Genomic DNA, 15,526 nt, shown 5'->3' with positions numbered 1-15,526 from the left:
TTTATCAGCCAAATTAAATCAGCCCCATCAGGTCAACACAGACAACTTTCTTTATATCGGTACCAGTCCAATATTGGACCAATGTATCAGTGCACCTCTAACATTTAGTTTCATTAAAAGAAGAGGGATAGGAGGCTATATTCCCCAACCTTGGGAGTTTACCCTTTTTGAGAATCGCATATAGTTTTGTAGCAGCTGACACTTACCATTGTACACTGCAGCAGAGAACATTTAGAAGAGAGCTGAATGCTTTCAATGCACCTGGCAAATAGGATGTATTAAAAAAAAAACAAACCAAAAAGGATCTTTTCACAGGCAGGACAGCAGAAGACAAAGCCTACAGCAAGTGTGCTTTGGTAACAGAAGTACTCTTACTGACAGGTATCAATAGAAGGAAACTGAGCATGAGCTTCTAAATAGACAAAACACAATAAATCAAGCCAAAAAAACCCATCTTTTTGTTTAATGTTTAAAAAAATTAGTAAAACAAAAGTACAGAGAGCAGGAAAGTGACACCCACTCTATCACCACAGCTAAGACAGCTCTCCAAATACTGACAGACACCAGCAGACAATCAAGGAGAGGGAAGAGCAGCATTTAGAACAAGAGGCCAATGTAGGAGAGAGATCTCTCCACTGTGTTAGGGGAGAAAGATGAACCATGAGAGGAACCACTTCCTTCAGCACCAAACACAATGAAGTCATCTGGGCATCATCAGTGAGGGCAGGCTTTCTACTATGAGCATGTGACAAGCCCAAATCTTCACCAATTCATAAAAAGGGCATGAAGTGGGGAAGGTATGTAGAGGTTACAAGAGAGATGGAAGTGCACAACACCACACCCAGGACTCCGGCAACCAGACTCCTGCATTCTTGGAGCTTCTATCTGAGCTTCTTGGAAAAAGAGTATATTAGACATATATTTATCAAATGTTCTTGTTGGCAGATACAAAACAATTCTATTCAGGAGAAAGAGAAAGACTACACTCCTCCACCTTTCTCCATCAGTCTTATTCACCATCACAAAATTTGCTTTGCTTTGTCTGCAACTGGGTTTTTGTCTATGCGCAGGAACTTGGAATGTCTGGAAAGGCTGGCAAAGTGACCCTCAGAAGTTTCAGAGAATTTCACATCTGTTATTTAAGCAGAGGGTTAGAGAGACTAGGATGCATCAGGTTATGCTGTGAAGGGGAAGGAAAGTACTAAGCAACACAGTACTGATTTCCATTCCTGTGGCGGGAGCCTCCATTAGCCTAGGACCACTTGGTAAAGCCACTGAAGACCAGGCTTTGAAGAGGGCTGTATGGCAGCAGAACAAAGACTACAGCATCAATCCAAATGCCACTTGAATTTCCATTTTTCATAGTGGTGACAGAGGCCTCAGGAACTGTAGAGATAAAGGCCAGATTCCACTGCTACTTGCCTCCCCAGATAGCCAGCCAAACCCAGTGATGCTGCTGCCACATGCATCAAATATGAAGGGAAGCTCCAGGGAGAGACTTTCTACTGGCTCACATGTCCCTGTTATCTCCACCAAGTACCAGTGTCCAATTAGGGATCTTCCCACCATCCAAAAGTCCCACAAGATGGCTCTCAGATCTCAACGTCACTTTCCTTATCATTATCATGGTCACCATCATAGAACTCGCTGGAAGCTTCAGGCCTGAAAAAAAAGACAGATAGACATCAGGGGAGGCAGCCTTGTCCAGTAGTTTGGAACAAGAGTGAGCCTAGATCTAGAGATGAGACAAACTAGAAGCACAAGGAGGGAGAGAAGCATCTCCTGACCTGGTACAATCATGGGGGCACGCTCTGTAAGGGATAAAATTATGCACTAGCAAAGAGTCCCTCAGACAGAAACCAGAAACTGGAAGATGAATGGTGCCTACTATATCTGTCTTCATTGGGATGGGGTTAGCAGGCAGAAGGTGGGAAGAGAGGTTGGGGTGTTAATCCCAAGCAGACCACAGCATGTAACCATGTCCACTACTCTGCCTGACCTAGACAAAGTCTCCTGGTCAACAGTAACAAACAACCTCTCCTGCACACAAAGAAAAACTGGTGCAACAACTTCCTCACCAGGTTTCTGGTTCTTAGATTCCTCCTTTCTCCTAGACAAAAACATCTCTGAATCTCCTAATTGACAAGAATCTAACTTCTCCCATACGCTTGGGGAATTCTACAGCTCAAGTTGTTGCAACAAATAATAGCTGCCGTTACAAAAGTCCACCCTCTGTGCGGCAGGGGAGATCTAACTCTGCCCCTCCAAGACTCCGGGTATTCTACAGCCTGAGGGCGTGCACACCTTAACAACAACAAAACACAGAGCTTCCTCTGTACCTCACTTTTGCAATTCTCCACCACTTAAATGTTAACCAATTAGCTCAAAATCAAGAGCTAGACCTTTGCAAGAGGGGGCAAAGCAAGATGCCACATTTATTAAGCGCTTAGTAAATATACACGCACACACACACATCCCCCCCCCCTTTCTGTTCTGCGCTGGTATACATTACCAGTCTCATCAATGCTTGAGTCAACTTAGTGGCCAGCTAAGTTGATCACGAGTGGGAGCTGGGCTTCTGTCTGTCTGTCTCATCAGGAGAACCAATGCTCCAGAATGATATGCAGAACAAGACCCAAAAATTGATAGGTCTTGCCCCACCTTTTATAGTCTTGTCAATTCATTCAGTCCTCTGAGCTTTCGCTGTGTCAACACTGTGTTCCTCCTTGAAGGCTGATTGATGTTGTTCTCTCACTGTTCTGGGGCGGATTCTTCTTGTTTTGGTCTTTTATCTGTCTGCATTCTTCAGCCAGTCACCAACTGGTGTTTTCCTTTTCCACAGCCACACTCTCTCACCCATTCCCTCACACATGCAGCATACAAAGGAGTGAAAGGTTGAGCACTTATGTCAAGCTACAGAGCAATACAAAATGGAGTTTAAGGCAGTGCAACACTCAAGAAAATACACCAAAAAAAAGCCTCAAGATAATACACAAGATTAAGGCAATAGGCAAAAGTCTATCTCCATGTTATTTACCTACCCTAAAGCTGGTATTTATGCCATTTGCGTAACAAGGGGAGGGGTTGGGTAGAAGGAAAGCTCATGTTCCCAAAACAAGAAAGGGAGACCCAATACCTGCTATAGTTCTCTTCAGAGCCTCTCTCCTCTGGATCAGGCTCATCTGTGCGGTCATAACTGAGTAAGTCAGAAGGAACATCGTGGATCTGGACACTGGGAGCATGGTTCAGCATCTTCAAATTCTCAAATATTGTCTGTCTGATCTGATCCAAGTACTAGGTAGAAAATACAGAGCTATTAGCAGAAACAGATCTAAGAGTCTGTAGTGACAAAACTCCTCCCATTAACACCTGCTGGCACCACTCACAATTTAGGTAACGCACATGGTTTTCAACCGTAGCAGAGAGGCCAAAGCAGTCATTACAGACCTTAACTCTGTAACTGTAAGAGGGCCTTCAAACTTTCCCATACAGGAAGGACCCATTGGAACTTCCTTACACTGCAGAGCAGCTGTGAAGTTACCAGACAAAAAAAATGTTGCTGAAGCACTGAGCCAGGCAGGGCAGACTCTAGTGACCTGCCTTGATTTTTCCAGGTAAGCTTATGGATTGGAATTCACCTGCTATTAGAGGACCAGCTTCAAGTACAGATCTTTTCATTGGGCCAGGTGAAACCATGCATCCAAGACCAGGCAGAGCCATTTACCTGTCTGGAGTTCTGGTTCTCAATTCTTGTACTGACATCTGGGTGAAGAGTGAAGTCTGGAGCAAAGTATTCAAAATATTCTACAAGGAAACCAGAAAAAGAGTTAAAGAACAAGATGAGAGGATTCTGTGACCAACGCTTCTAAAACACTGTTCTGCAGACAGGCATAGCGTATCCCCTTCTGTACCACTAAGACTAGAAATAAACATTCCCAAATGAAGCAGGTAAGCTGTGCTAGGACACATCCTCTCACAGCTGATCTGCTTCGCTTGGGGAAAATGAACGTTGCCCACTAATGCTGTGGGACATTGGGGGAGACATTCTCTCAGGGCTTGAGGAGTTGGACCTGTGCACCCTGGGAATTCCTAAGCAGGATGGGGCCCCTCAAACCCTGAGAGGGCCTGCTTGGTTATCCCGACCTACTGAGTCACATGCCCAAGATCTCCGGGGTGCATCTGGGTAAAAAGGGAATGTTGGCGTTTCCCTCAACAGGAAAATCCCAACTTTCCCTGCTTACCCAACACACTTCAAAGATCCCAGGGACACATCTCAGTAATTAGCGAAAGCTAGGCAGATACTCCCAGGGCCTGTGGAGCCCAATCCTGCACAGGAACTCCCAAGGTGTGCAGGATCAGGCTCCAGGCTGACTATGCTCTCCTGCCATAAAACAGATGTCTACTGCAATAAGGTGGTACAAATTATTACTATCTTCTGTCCTGGCCATAAATTTGGGCATCTGTGGAACAGCAAAAGACAATGTCTATTTGCTTTCACTTTATGTCACCATAAAATGTTTACGGCAGCAAAAAGGTCAGGACAGGTGATACCTGTTTCCACCTTAAGAGCACAGCAAGACCAACTGCATCACCATGAGATACAGACACGGAGGAAAGCAACAGGAAGACAAAGTTTGTTGTAGAGGGAATTTAGAATGCTATATCAAGTAAGGACATGCCTCTCCAGAAAGGCCTGCCAGAGCCTAAAGATATGTGAACCAGAAAGCAAAAAAACCTAGAACAAATGATCTAGGATTAAAAGGGCTACCACTTCCATCCAGCCGTGGTTACCATTAATTATGTTGAGCATCAAAGTCTCTGATGCATTAATACATCAAGATATGTTGGCTAAGCTTATGGAAAGAATGAAGACACTGCAATAGGAGGACCCCAACTCACCACTGTACGGAAGTTCCTCACTAATTGCTTCATCCACAAGCAGTGAAGTTTCATAAGTCCTAAAATACAAAACAAGCTACTCAATCCAGAAAAAAAAATGATTTCTACCCCATTGCATGCTGCTGGCAAACCAGTTCAATCCCATATCAGTTACAAGTGAGTAGGCCCTTCAACCCCTTTTCTAACAAATAGGGCATTTCTAAGCAAGCATGTAAAAGACTCACCAGCATCGTGCCACATTACGAACAGTATAGCCTCCTCCTCCCAATACAAGCAGGGGGATGTTGAAACTCTTTACATATTCCACACACTCTCTAGAAATACAAAGCAGCACAATCAGTGCAAATCATCAGAGCATTCCATAAACAGCACCAGTCTTAACCCAATAACATACCTATCTATATGATACCCTCAGAGTTCAGGGCTTCTAACCCAGGCAATCCACAACCTGCCTCAATGGAAACCAGCTCCATGAACTGAGAGGAATTCAATCTGCGCACTCACGCACGCTGGCACGGTACTGCTGGAGAAAGCATTGTGAGACCCCAGTCATAACTGGGAGAGCTTGCTTCTGCAGAATCATATTCCCTAGTTTGGAAGAGATTTTCCTATCCCAAAAACTGGGATAGGATTCCTATAGTCTTTTGCTGATGCTGAGGTACCAGGATTAGAGCTTGAATCTCACCAGTGAAGGACGTTTATTTTTTCAGACTACAAGCAGGGATTTTTAAATGCCCTCTCCACATCCCTACTGAACTTACCCATGTCCTCTTATACTGAGATTAAAGCAGCCCAGGCGGTCACAACCCAGAGAATCAGCACCACACTATGGAACAGAAGAAGCACAGCTTAATTCCAGTTAGAGCGCTCCCTCTCAGATGCAGACCATAGTAGACCAGCAGCACCCACTGCTACATCCAATCACCAGAGCCGCCAGCAAAAGGTCAGCTGGCCATCACCCATCCACCCACCCACCCATCCATATCCCTCAGGGAACATAGATTCATATATTCGACAACATGCAATTATCCATATATTAAGCAAGGAAAATGCTTGTGCACACAGCTTGCTTTCCTACCTGTAGCACTATGCATGTGGGCTGATAGAAGTCTACCACCTGGTTAATCACTGGCTGGAAGAGGTGCTTATAACCTTTAGAGAAAAATAAAGGCTGTCATCATGGCTATGGAATCAATGGAAAGAACAGACAACAGTGACAGCAGATGACAATGAATATTTTTTTACTTACTTTGGTCATCAATGCCATCTCGCAGAGGCACATTTAGGCAGTAATATCGGCCACTCTCTGCACCAACCTCATACATGTCACCTGGTCAGAGAAAGGAAGAAGAATCATAGGGGTATAGGTTGTAGCCGTCTAAGGACATAGGCAGACATGGTTCTTTGGATTAATCTGATATCTTTTATTAGACCAACTTAAATTATTTAGAAAAATTTTTTTTAGCAAGCTTTCAAGTTTAAAAAACATTATAAGAGTCATGGCACACAAAGATCAGCTCTGAAATATAGATTTCACAGACTTCATGGACATTAGGGCTGGAAGGGACCTTGTGAGATTATTAGGTCCAGCCCCCTGCCCAAAGAGCAGGAAGTCAGCTGGGGTCAGATGACCCCAGCAAGATGATCATCCAAACACTTCTTGAATGTGTCCAGAGTAGGTGATGGCACTACTTCTGGAAGGAGTCCATTCCAGATTCTGAAGACTTGAACGTAAGGTTGTTAAGGCCGCAGTTACCCAACTGTGTCATGACGACATCATGGGAAACCAAGTCAAAGGCTCTTTTGAAATCCAAGTAAATGACATCAACCTCTCCTCCCCTGTCCATGTGATGTCTCACTTGGTCATAGAAGGAGATGAGATTGGTCAGGCATGACCTACCCATAACAAAGCCATGTTGGCTGTCTCTCAGAATGACACCTACTGAGCATATCATGGGCATGGTAACAGAAAACTAAAATTTAAGCCTACTGATGCAACCATGACACAAAGATCTCTTCCAAATCACTGCAAACTACTGCAGGAGGATATCCATTAGGGCTGCGAGAAGCTTTGGCTCAGCGGAGATTCGGTCCAATTCAGTGGCCGAATCTCCAAATCCGAATCAAATCAGAGGACCGTTTAACCTCTCCAAACTGATTCAGAGAGATTCAGCGATTCGGACGTAGATACAGCTTTAAATGTTTTCTCTACATACCTCTAGGTAGCAGGGGCTCTGAATGCTGCAGTGCTGGGGCAGATGTAGAGTCCCACAGAAGCACAGGGGGCTCCCCAGTGCGCTCGGCAGCAAACCTGGAAGTGGACCAGAAACACCTCCGATCCACATCCTGCTCCACAGGGGAGCGCCCCCGTCCCCCTCCCCTCCCCACCCCAGCAGCTGGTGTCTCCTGGGTCTGGGAGAACACTCAGGGTCCCCCTGCACGCTCCCCAGAAGACCTGGAAGTGGACCAGAACTACTTCCGGTCCACTTCCAGGTTCACTGCCAAGCACACTGGAGAGACCCCCCCATGCTCCTGTGGGATGCTCCATGCGCCCCACCACTGCAGCGATCACGAGCCACGCTGGTACCTTGAGGTATACAGAAAAAACTTTTAAAGCTGTGTCCATGTCCGAATTGCTGATTCTCTGAATCAGCATGGAATCATCAGATTCGGATTTGGCAAATGAAATCGGGGCAGTGATCCGAAACACTGTCCCTGATTTGGGCCAAATCCGAATCCAATAGGGCTCATTTCGCACAGCCCTAATATCCATCACCCAACCACTCCCCCATCACTCCAGCATTACCTGCTTCTCCCCCACATCAATTCTCTCGTGTCCTGAACCCCAGCATCTCATGCTAGTATGTGAAGGCAATGATTGCAAAAGAGACCAAAACGAGACCCAGCCATCTGCTCTTCACTGGCAGTGGAGGTTCTGTACCTGTACCAGGAAAAAAGTAGTTCCCATATTTGTGGAAAGACACAGTCATGACACGATCTGTCAAGTAGAAAGCCTCTTGAACGCCATCTCCATGATGAATATCAATATCAATGTAAAGAACACGTGGGTGATACCTGCCAGAAACAGGAAAGAAAACAAGCGTTATGCCATTCACCTAGAATTTCACGTAGAAAAATACCAACTGTTTTCATGAATTCACGTGCCCACGGAACTCCAAAAAGCCATCCTCACAAAGGTACATAACCCTTCAAACTAGTAGAGCTGACATAGTGTTATAGATGTAATGGTGCAGAAAATGTGAGAAGTAAGGGTTTTTTTGGCAATATCTTTTACTAGACCAACTGTATAGTTGGGAGAGACATTGGACAAGCTTTCAGGCACAAAGACCTGAAGAAGGGCACTTCATGCCTGAATACTTGTCTAATGTCTCTCCCAACTATACAGCTGGTCTAATAAAAGACTACCAAAAAAAATAAATAAATAAAAAATCCCACACACCTTGCCCAACACTTCAGAGACTTTCCTACCAAATAATCTCTTCTGGTACCACCCTAAATTCTATGAAGTATATCAAATAGGCTTTAGACTATAATGTAACACTTTACATACCATCTTCCGAATAAGCAGCGTCCCAAAATACTTTCTTCTATTACAGGGGTGGGCAATTATTTTGGCTCAAGGCCCACTTATATGAGTTTTGGTGAGCTGTTGATACCTTCTGAAAGGTTTTGTGTGAGGCCCACATTTTAACAAGCCACAGATAAAAAACAAATCAGATAATAAAAATTAAACATCTATTATAACATATTTTAATTTTATTTAAAAAAAAATTTTGTCCTGTTTTGTTTTTGAGTAGTGCAAATAGAGGCAATTGCATAATAGCTCAAAATAGTCTGCATGTGTAGGGTTTTGGGGTGCACACATGTATGTGCTGTAGCTGCCTGCACACTAGGTCCTGGGAGCTGGCCAGGGGTACAGGGAGAGGGGGGAGGGTCAGGGGGCATATGCAGAAGAGCTCACCCAGGCAGTGCAGTGCAGGTGCAGTCCACCTGTACTGCACTGCCCCAATAACTTGAGCAAACCAAGGAAAGGTCCCGCTTCATCCCTCAGGGAAACATTGGGCTTCTCATGGAAGACTTAATTGCCTGTACACAAACTCCAGGAGCTTGGAAAATAAGCATGAGGTACTCGCCCTTCTATGTGAAAATGATTATGACCTGGTAGGAATTACAGAGACCTGGTGGGACTCCACCTATGATTGGTCAGTGGCAATAGAGGGTTATAACCTGTATAGGAGAAACCGGGTCAGGAAGTGGGGTGGGGGTATAGCTCTCTACATCGAGGATCATCTCACCTCACTGCAGATGAGTTTCCAAACCAGGAAGGGCATCCTGAGACCCTCTGGGTCAAGATACGAGGAGAACATGGGGAGGGTGACTTACTTGCAGGAGTCTACTATAGACCTCCCCACCAAGAGGAAGACCTAGATCGGGAATTCAACAGGGTACTGGTCAAGGCCGCGTGCTCCTGATTCATGATCACCATGGGGGACTTCAACTTCCCTAACATCTCTTGGGACGAGTGCACGGCCAAATCTGACAGGTCACATAGCTTCCTGACATGCACTGATGACCTCTACCTAACCTAGGAGGTCTATGGGCTGACTAGGGGAGAGGCATTGCTTGATCTGGTCCTGGCCAATGGGGCGGACCTAGTGAGAGATCTGCGGATTGATGGGAAGCTTGGTGACAAGTAACCATGAATTGGTCACCTTCTTAGTTCACCAAAGAGCAGGCAAACCCAGCAGTAAAGCAGAAGTCCTAAACTTTGGGAAGGCTGACTTTTGCTAACAGAGAGAATTGGTCAGTCAGGCAATTAAAGGCCATTCCCCCCGCCCCCTCCCCCCGAAAAGGGAATACATGAGGATTGGTCATTTGCACAGGGCAAACCCATACCATCTTACAAGAAATGCAGTCAATGGGCAAGGAAGCTCCCATGGCTGAATAAAGAACTCTTGGACCTTATTAAGCTCAAAAGAGCAGCCTATACCAGCTAGAAAACAGGAAGCAATACCAAAGAGGATTATTCTGCACTCACCTGCACGTATAGAGAGCGGTTGAGGAAAGCTCAGGCACAAACTGAACTTAGGCTAACTACGGGAATCAAGGACAACAAAAAGTCCTTCTTCAGATACGTGGGAAGCTGGAAAACGAACAAGGATAGCATTGGGCCCCTGAGAGATCTAATGAGGCAACTGACTTCTGATGCCCAAGAAAAGGCCAATCTCCTAAATGACTTTTTTGCACCGGTTTTTCACCCTCCCAGGAGGACTGCACTGTCAGAAACGGCACAAAACAACCAGGAGCAGGTGACAGGCCTAAAATCAATGTGGATCAGATGGGGAATACCTTGAGGAAGTGGACATTCATAATTTGGACATTCATAAGTTTCATAGTAGCTAGGGTCAGGAGGGACTTGAACAGATCATCTAGCCTGACCCCCTGCCACAGGCAGGAATGAATGCTGGGTTCACAAGACCCTAGACAGGTGATCATCCAACCTCCTCTTGAATTTGCCCGAAGTAGAGGCGAAGACCACTTCCCTGGGAAGTTGGTTCCAGATTTTGGCCACCCTAACTGTAAAATATTGCCTCCTGATCTCTAACCTAAACCTATTCTCCATCAGCTTATTACCATTGTTCCTTGTCACCCCAGGTGGTACGGGGGAGAAAAGGGCTCTGCCTATTTGCTGTTGATCTCCCCTGATGAGCTTGTAGGCAGCCACCAGGTCCTCCCTCAGCCTCCTCTTGCTGAGGCTGAACAGGTTTAGGTCCTTCAGTCTCTCCTCGTAGGGCCTGTCCTGCTGCCCTCTCACCAAACACGTGGCCCTCCTCTGAACTCTCTCCAGGCTGGCCACATCCCTTTTGAAATGCAGCACCCAGTACTGGACGCAGTACTCCAACTGCAGCCTGACCAAAGTCGCACAGAGGGGGAGTATCACTTCTCTGGACCAGCTTGAGATGCACCTTACGACGCATGACAAAGTATGGCTGGCCTTGCTGGCTGAGGTCTGGCATTAGCAGCTCATGTTCATCTTGGAGTCAATAATGACTCCCTTTCCACCTCTGTGCTTTCAAGAAGGGAACTCCCCAGCCTCTATGTATGCTGTGGATTCCTTCTCCCAAGGTGCAGCACCCTGCATTTCTCTACATTGAACCCCATCCTATTCTCATCTGCCCACTTTTGTAGTCTGTCTAAATCTAATTGCAGCCTCTCTCTCCCTTCAAGTGTGTCCACCTCACCCCACATATTAGTGTCATCAGCAAACTTGGACAGTGTGCTTTCCACCCCCTCGTCCAAGTCACTGATGAAGATGTTAAACAGTGCGGGCCTGAGGACCGAGCCCTCGGGTACCCCACTGCTCACATCTCGCCAGGTTGAGTACGACCCATCCACCACTACTCTCTGGGTGCGCCTCATCAGCCAATTTTTTACCCATCCAACTGTGTAGGCATCAATGCCACAGTCACTTAATTTATTAATGAGAATGGGATGAGAGACAGTGTCAAAGGCCTTCTTAAAGTCTAGAAAGACTACATCCACGGCGACACCATCATCCAAGGATTTAGTTACTTGGTCATAAAAGGCAATCAGGTTGGTCTGGCAGAATCTGCCTTTGATGAACCCACGCTGATTGCCCCTGAGCATGTTCTCCCCTGCAGGCCCCCCACAGATGTGCTCCTTGATGATTCTCTCCAAGATCTTCCCAAGCACCGAGGTGAGGCTTACAGGCCTATAGTTACTTGGGTCCTCCTTCCTCCCCTTCTTGAAAATAGGGACCATGTTAGCCAGTTTCCAATCCCCCGGCACCTGGCCAGATGACCATGAATGCTCATATAGCCGGGCCAAGGGCTCCGCGATGACCCCGCCAGCTCCCTCAACACCCTTGGGTGGAGGGCATCTGGACCTGCAGATTTAAAAATGTCTAGCCCTTCCAGAAGATCCCCAACTACATCTGCACTGACTGAAGGCTTGATAGAGTTATCCCCAAGATTGTCCCTACCTCTGGTAGGTGGGATATCCCAGTCCCTGGTTCAGGAAAGCAGAGGCAAAGAAACTGTTAAAAATATCAGCTTTCTTGTCTGGCATTGCCACAAGATTCCTGTTTGTATCTTGCAGGGGCCCTACATTGCCTGGTGCCCTCTTCTTGCTCCCAATGTACTTGAAAAAGGACTTTTTGTTGTCCTTAATCCTGGATGGTAGCCTGAGTTCCATCTCTGCCTTGGCCTTCCTATTAGCCTTCCTATTAGCCCGGGCCGAGGAGGAGTACTCCTCCTTGGTGATAGCTCCTCCCTTCCACTGGTTGTATGCCCCCCTTTTAGTCCTCAGGCATTCCTGAATGCCCTTGCTGAGCCAAGAGGGTTTCTGAGCACTCTTACCCTCCTTGCTTCTCTCAGGGACTGTTATTCTTTGGGCCTGGAGGATTGCCCCCTTAAGGTACGACCATCCCTCATGGACTCACATCTCCTCTACCTTCTGGGCCCTTAGTGCCTCCCCCACTAGTCTCCTAAGCTCATTGAAGTTGGCCCTTCTGAAGTCAAGGGTTTTAGCCTTAGTGTAAGCCCTTGACACCCTGCATTGGATAGTGAAATCCAGCAGGTGATGATCGCCATTGCCCAGGTGGTCAAGGACCTGCAGTCCCCTCACCAGGTCATCCCCCATGGCCAAGACCAGGTCCAGCAAGGCGTTACCCCTAGTGGGGCTGTGCACTTCCTGGATAAGGTGAAGGTCCTGTAATACAGCCAGGAACCTACGCGAGCAGTCAGACCTGGCTGTCTGCTCCTCCCAGCAAGTGTCTGGGTAGTTTAGGTCACCCGTGACAACAACAACCCTTGACCTAACCACCTCCATAAGCTGAGTGGAGAAGTCCTGGTCTAGCTCTTCCCCCTGGTTGGGTGGTCTGTAGTAGACACCCACCGTAAGGTCCCTTTCGCCACGCCCCCCTTTTAGTTTGACCCATAGTGTCTCTGCCTGACCCTCCTCTAACCCGAAGCTAATCCTTGATGATGTGAGGTGCTCTTTGACATAGAGCGCAACCCTCCCACCTTTCCTCTCTGTTCTGTCTCTTCTATATAGGGTGTACCCCCGAATGCCCACTGCCCAGTCGTAGGTAGGGTCCCACCAGGTTTCTGTGAGCCCTACTAAGTCTGGGTTCTTACTCGCGATCTGCGGGCCCAGACAGAATGCACCCAAGAGTCCTGAAGGAGCTAGCAGACATCATTGCATCCCCCTTGGCAGAGATATTAGAAAAATCATGGTGCTCGGGCAAGATCCCAGATAACTGGAAAAGAGCAAATGTGGTCCCTATCTACAAGAAAGGTAAGAGGGATGACCCGGGGAACTATAGACCAATCAGCCTTACGTCTGTCCCTGGAAAAATCCTCGAGCAAATTGTCAAGGGATCCATCAGCACCAGACCGACAGAAGTCAAGCTTCTGAATGCCAGCCAACATGGCTTTGTGACTGGCAGGTCATGCCTGACAAGCCTCATCTCCTTCTATAACCAGATAACAAGTGCCCTGGACAAGGGAGATGATGTGGGGGTCATATATCTGGACTTCAAGAAGGCCTTTGACCTAGTTCCCCATGATGTCCTCATGTTTAAGCTAGGGAACGGTGGCCTTGATCATCATATGGTCCAATGGCTAGGCAACTGGCTATGGGGTTGGACCCAAAGAATACTAGTTGAAGGAAGCAAATCAACATGGCGCAAGTGACCAGTGGAGTCCCTCAGGGCTTGGTACTTGGGACTCTACTTTTTAACATCTTCATTAATGATCTGGATTCGGGAGTTGGATGTGAACTGGCCAAGTTCGTGGACAATACCAAATTATGGGGGAGGGCAGTCACACCACAGGACAGGCTGGGGATACAGGCCAACTTGGACACACACTCAAGGTGGGCTGATCAAAACCTGATGGCCTTCAATGCAGAGAAGTGTAAGGTGTTCGGTAAAGTTCCTCGGTTGGAAGAACCCCCAGCACACTTACAGGCTCAGCAGTGTTACGCTCACTAGCACCATGACTGAAAGGGACTTGGGGGTCTTGATTAACCACAAGATGAATATGAGCCACCAATGTGATGCTGTGGCTGGCAAAGCTAACCAAACTCTGGCATGCATCCACCAATGCATCTCAAGCAAAACTAGGGAAGTCATCCTCCTGCTTTACTTGGCCCTAGTGAGACCGTAGCTGGAGTACTGCCTCCAGTGTTGGGCCACCACTTCAAGAATGATGTGGAGAAGCTTGAGAGAATCTAGAGGAGAGTCACTCATATGATCCAAGGCCTGGAGTGAAGGCCGTACAAAGAGAGGCTGATGAACTTGGGACTCTTCAGTCTGGAGAAGAGAAGGCTCAGGGGGGACTTGGTGGCAGTTTACAATTACATAAGAGGGGTACATCAGGACCTGGGAGAACACCTGTTCACCAGAGCTCCCCAAGGGATAACAAGGTCTAACAGCCATAAACTCCAGGAAGGCCGATTTAGACTGGAGATAAGAAAAATGTTATTTACGGTGCGTGTGTCCAAGGTCTGGGACAAACTCCCCTCAGAGGTGGTGCAAGCACCTACTCTGTATTCCTTCAAAAAAAGGGGTGGATGTATTTCTTGCTGGGGTCACTTGATCCCAGCTGACTTTCCACCTATGGTGGGAGGGGAGGGCTGGACCCGATGATCTCACAAGGTCCCTTCCAGCCCCTAATGTCTATGAAATCTATAACCTCATGCCACTTCCCCCCCCCCCCCCCCCGCCCCAGCATTCTGTATGGGGCCAAGCCCCACCCACATATGTCAGACACCGCCACAACTCCTGGCAGGGCTGCAACCACCCAGATACTACTCAGTTCCCCACTCTTCTGGAGGCTCCACCTCTTATCCCTCCTGTACTGCTCCAGGCAGCAGGCAGCATGGGGAAGCCATGGAGATATGTGCCATGTAACAGATGCCCAGCCAAGTGGGGGCAGAAGCTGCAGCCAGGCAGCTGCCGCCCCAGTGTGCAGGGCTCCAGCTCCAGGCCACCTCCTACCCACCAAGCCACCCACAGGTGGCTGCTCAACATGCCAGGCAGCTGAATAGGTGGAAAGCAGCCAGGAGCTGGAGCCTTGCATGCTGGGGCAGAAGCCACACAGTTCCAGCTTCCCTCCCCCAACCTAGCTGGGCATCTACTGCCCAGCATACATCCCTACAACTTCCCCACGCTGCTGCCTGCTGCCCCACGTGGAACAACAGGGGCAGGAGGAAGAGGAGCTGATGAAGGGAGAGGCAGGCGGGGGAGAGCTGAGCAGTACCTAAGCAACTACAGCAGCAGCCCCACCAGGAAGCTGTGTGCACTGGCTGGGGCAGTTTGACCCATGTGAGGCAGGTACATGTGGGAGCATAGTACAAGCAGCCCCGGGTGAGAGACAGCAAGTTAATCTTTAAAAGCTACAGCAATTTTAAATATATTCTGAAATGAATGGGGAGTCAGTAGAATCATTTGAGGAAGGAAACAAGCAGTCACTCTTCCATCTGTATTCCAGTGCCTCAAGGTGTGGACACATGAGGAGTACTTGGAGTTCTTTCAAGAGGGCAGCACCAGTTGAGTCAAAGTCAGCTCTAAGGCATTTGT

General features: G+C 47.6%; 1 protein-coding gene across 2 annotated transcripts in view; it reads right to left on the bottom strand.

Annotated features, from left to right (window-relative positions):
- Nucleotides 1-435: 435 nt before the first annotated feature.
- HDAC3 (histone deacetylase 3) overlaps nt 436-15,526 on the bottom strand; it is a 28,568-nt gene continuing 13,477 nt past the window's right edge. For both annotated transcript variants that reach the window (XM_006265491.4, XM_059733338.1), the window contains exons 7-15: nt 7,841-7,974; nt 6,149-6,229; nt 5,978-6,051; nt 5,661-5,725; nt 5,124-5,213; nt 4,900-4,958; nt 3,725-3,804; nt 3,137-3,294; nt 436-1,662 (exon numbers count right to left, since the gene is read on the bottom strand). In XM_006265491.4, coding sequence (XP_006265553.1) covers nt 1,593-1,662; nt 3,137-3,294; nt 3,725-3,804; nt 4,900-4,958; nt 5,124-5,213; nt 5,661-5,725; nt 5,978-6,051; nt 6,149-6,229; nt 7,841-7,974 — 811 coding nt within the window. In that variant the 3' untranslated portion in view covers nt 436-1,592. The remainder of the gene's footprint in view (nt 1,663-3,136; nt 3,295-3,724; nt 3,805-4,899; nt 4,959-5,123; nt 5,214-5,660; nt 5,726-5,977; nt 6,052-6,148; nt 6,230-7,840; nt 7,975-15,526) is intronic.

The sequence above is a fragment of the Alligator mississippiensis genome, chromosome 9 (assembly GCF_030867095.1).
Source record: "Alligator mississippiensis isolate rAllMis1 chromosome 9, rAllMis1, whole genome shotgun sequence".
Lineage (NCBI taxonomy): Eukaryota > Metazoa > Chordata > Crocodylia > Alligatoridae > Alligator > Alligator mississippiensis.
Note: the sequence above shows the minus strand (reverse complement) of the source record. Positions and strands in the feature narration are given on the sequence as shown.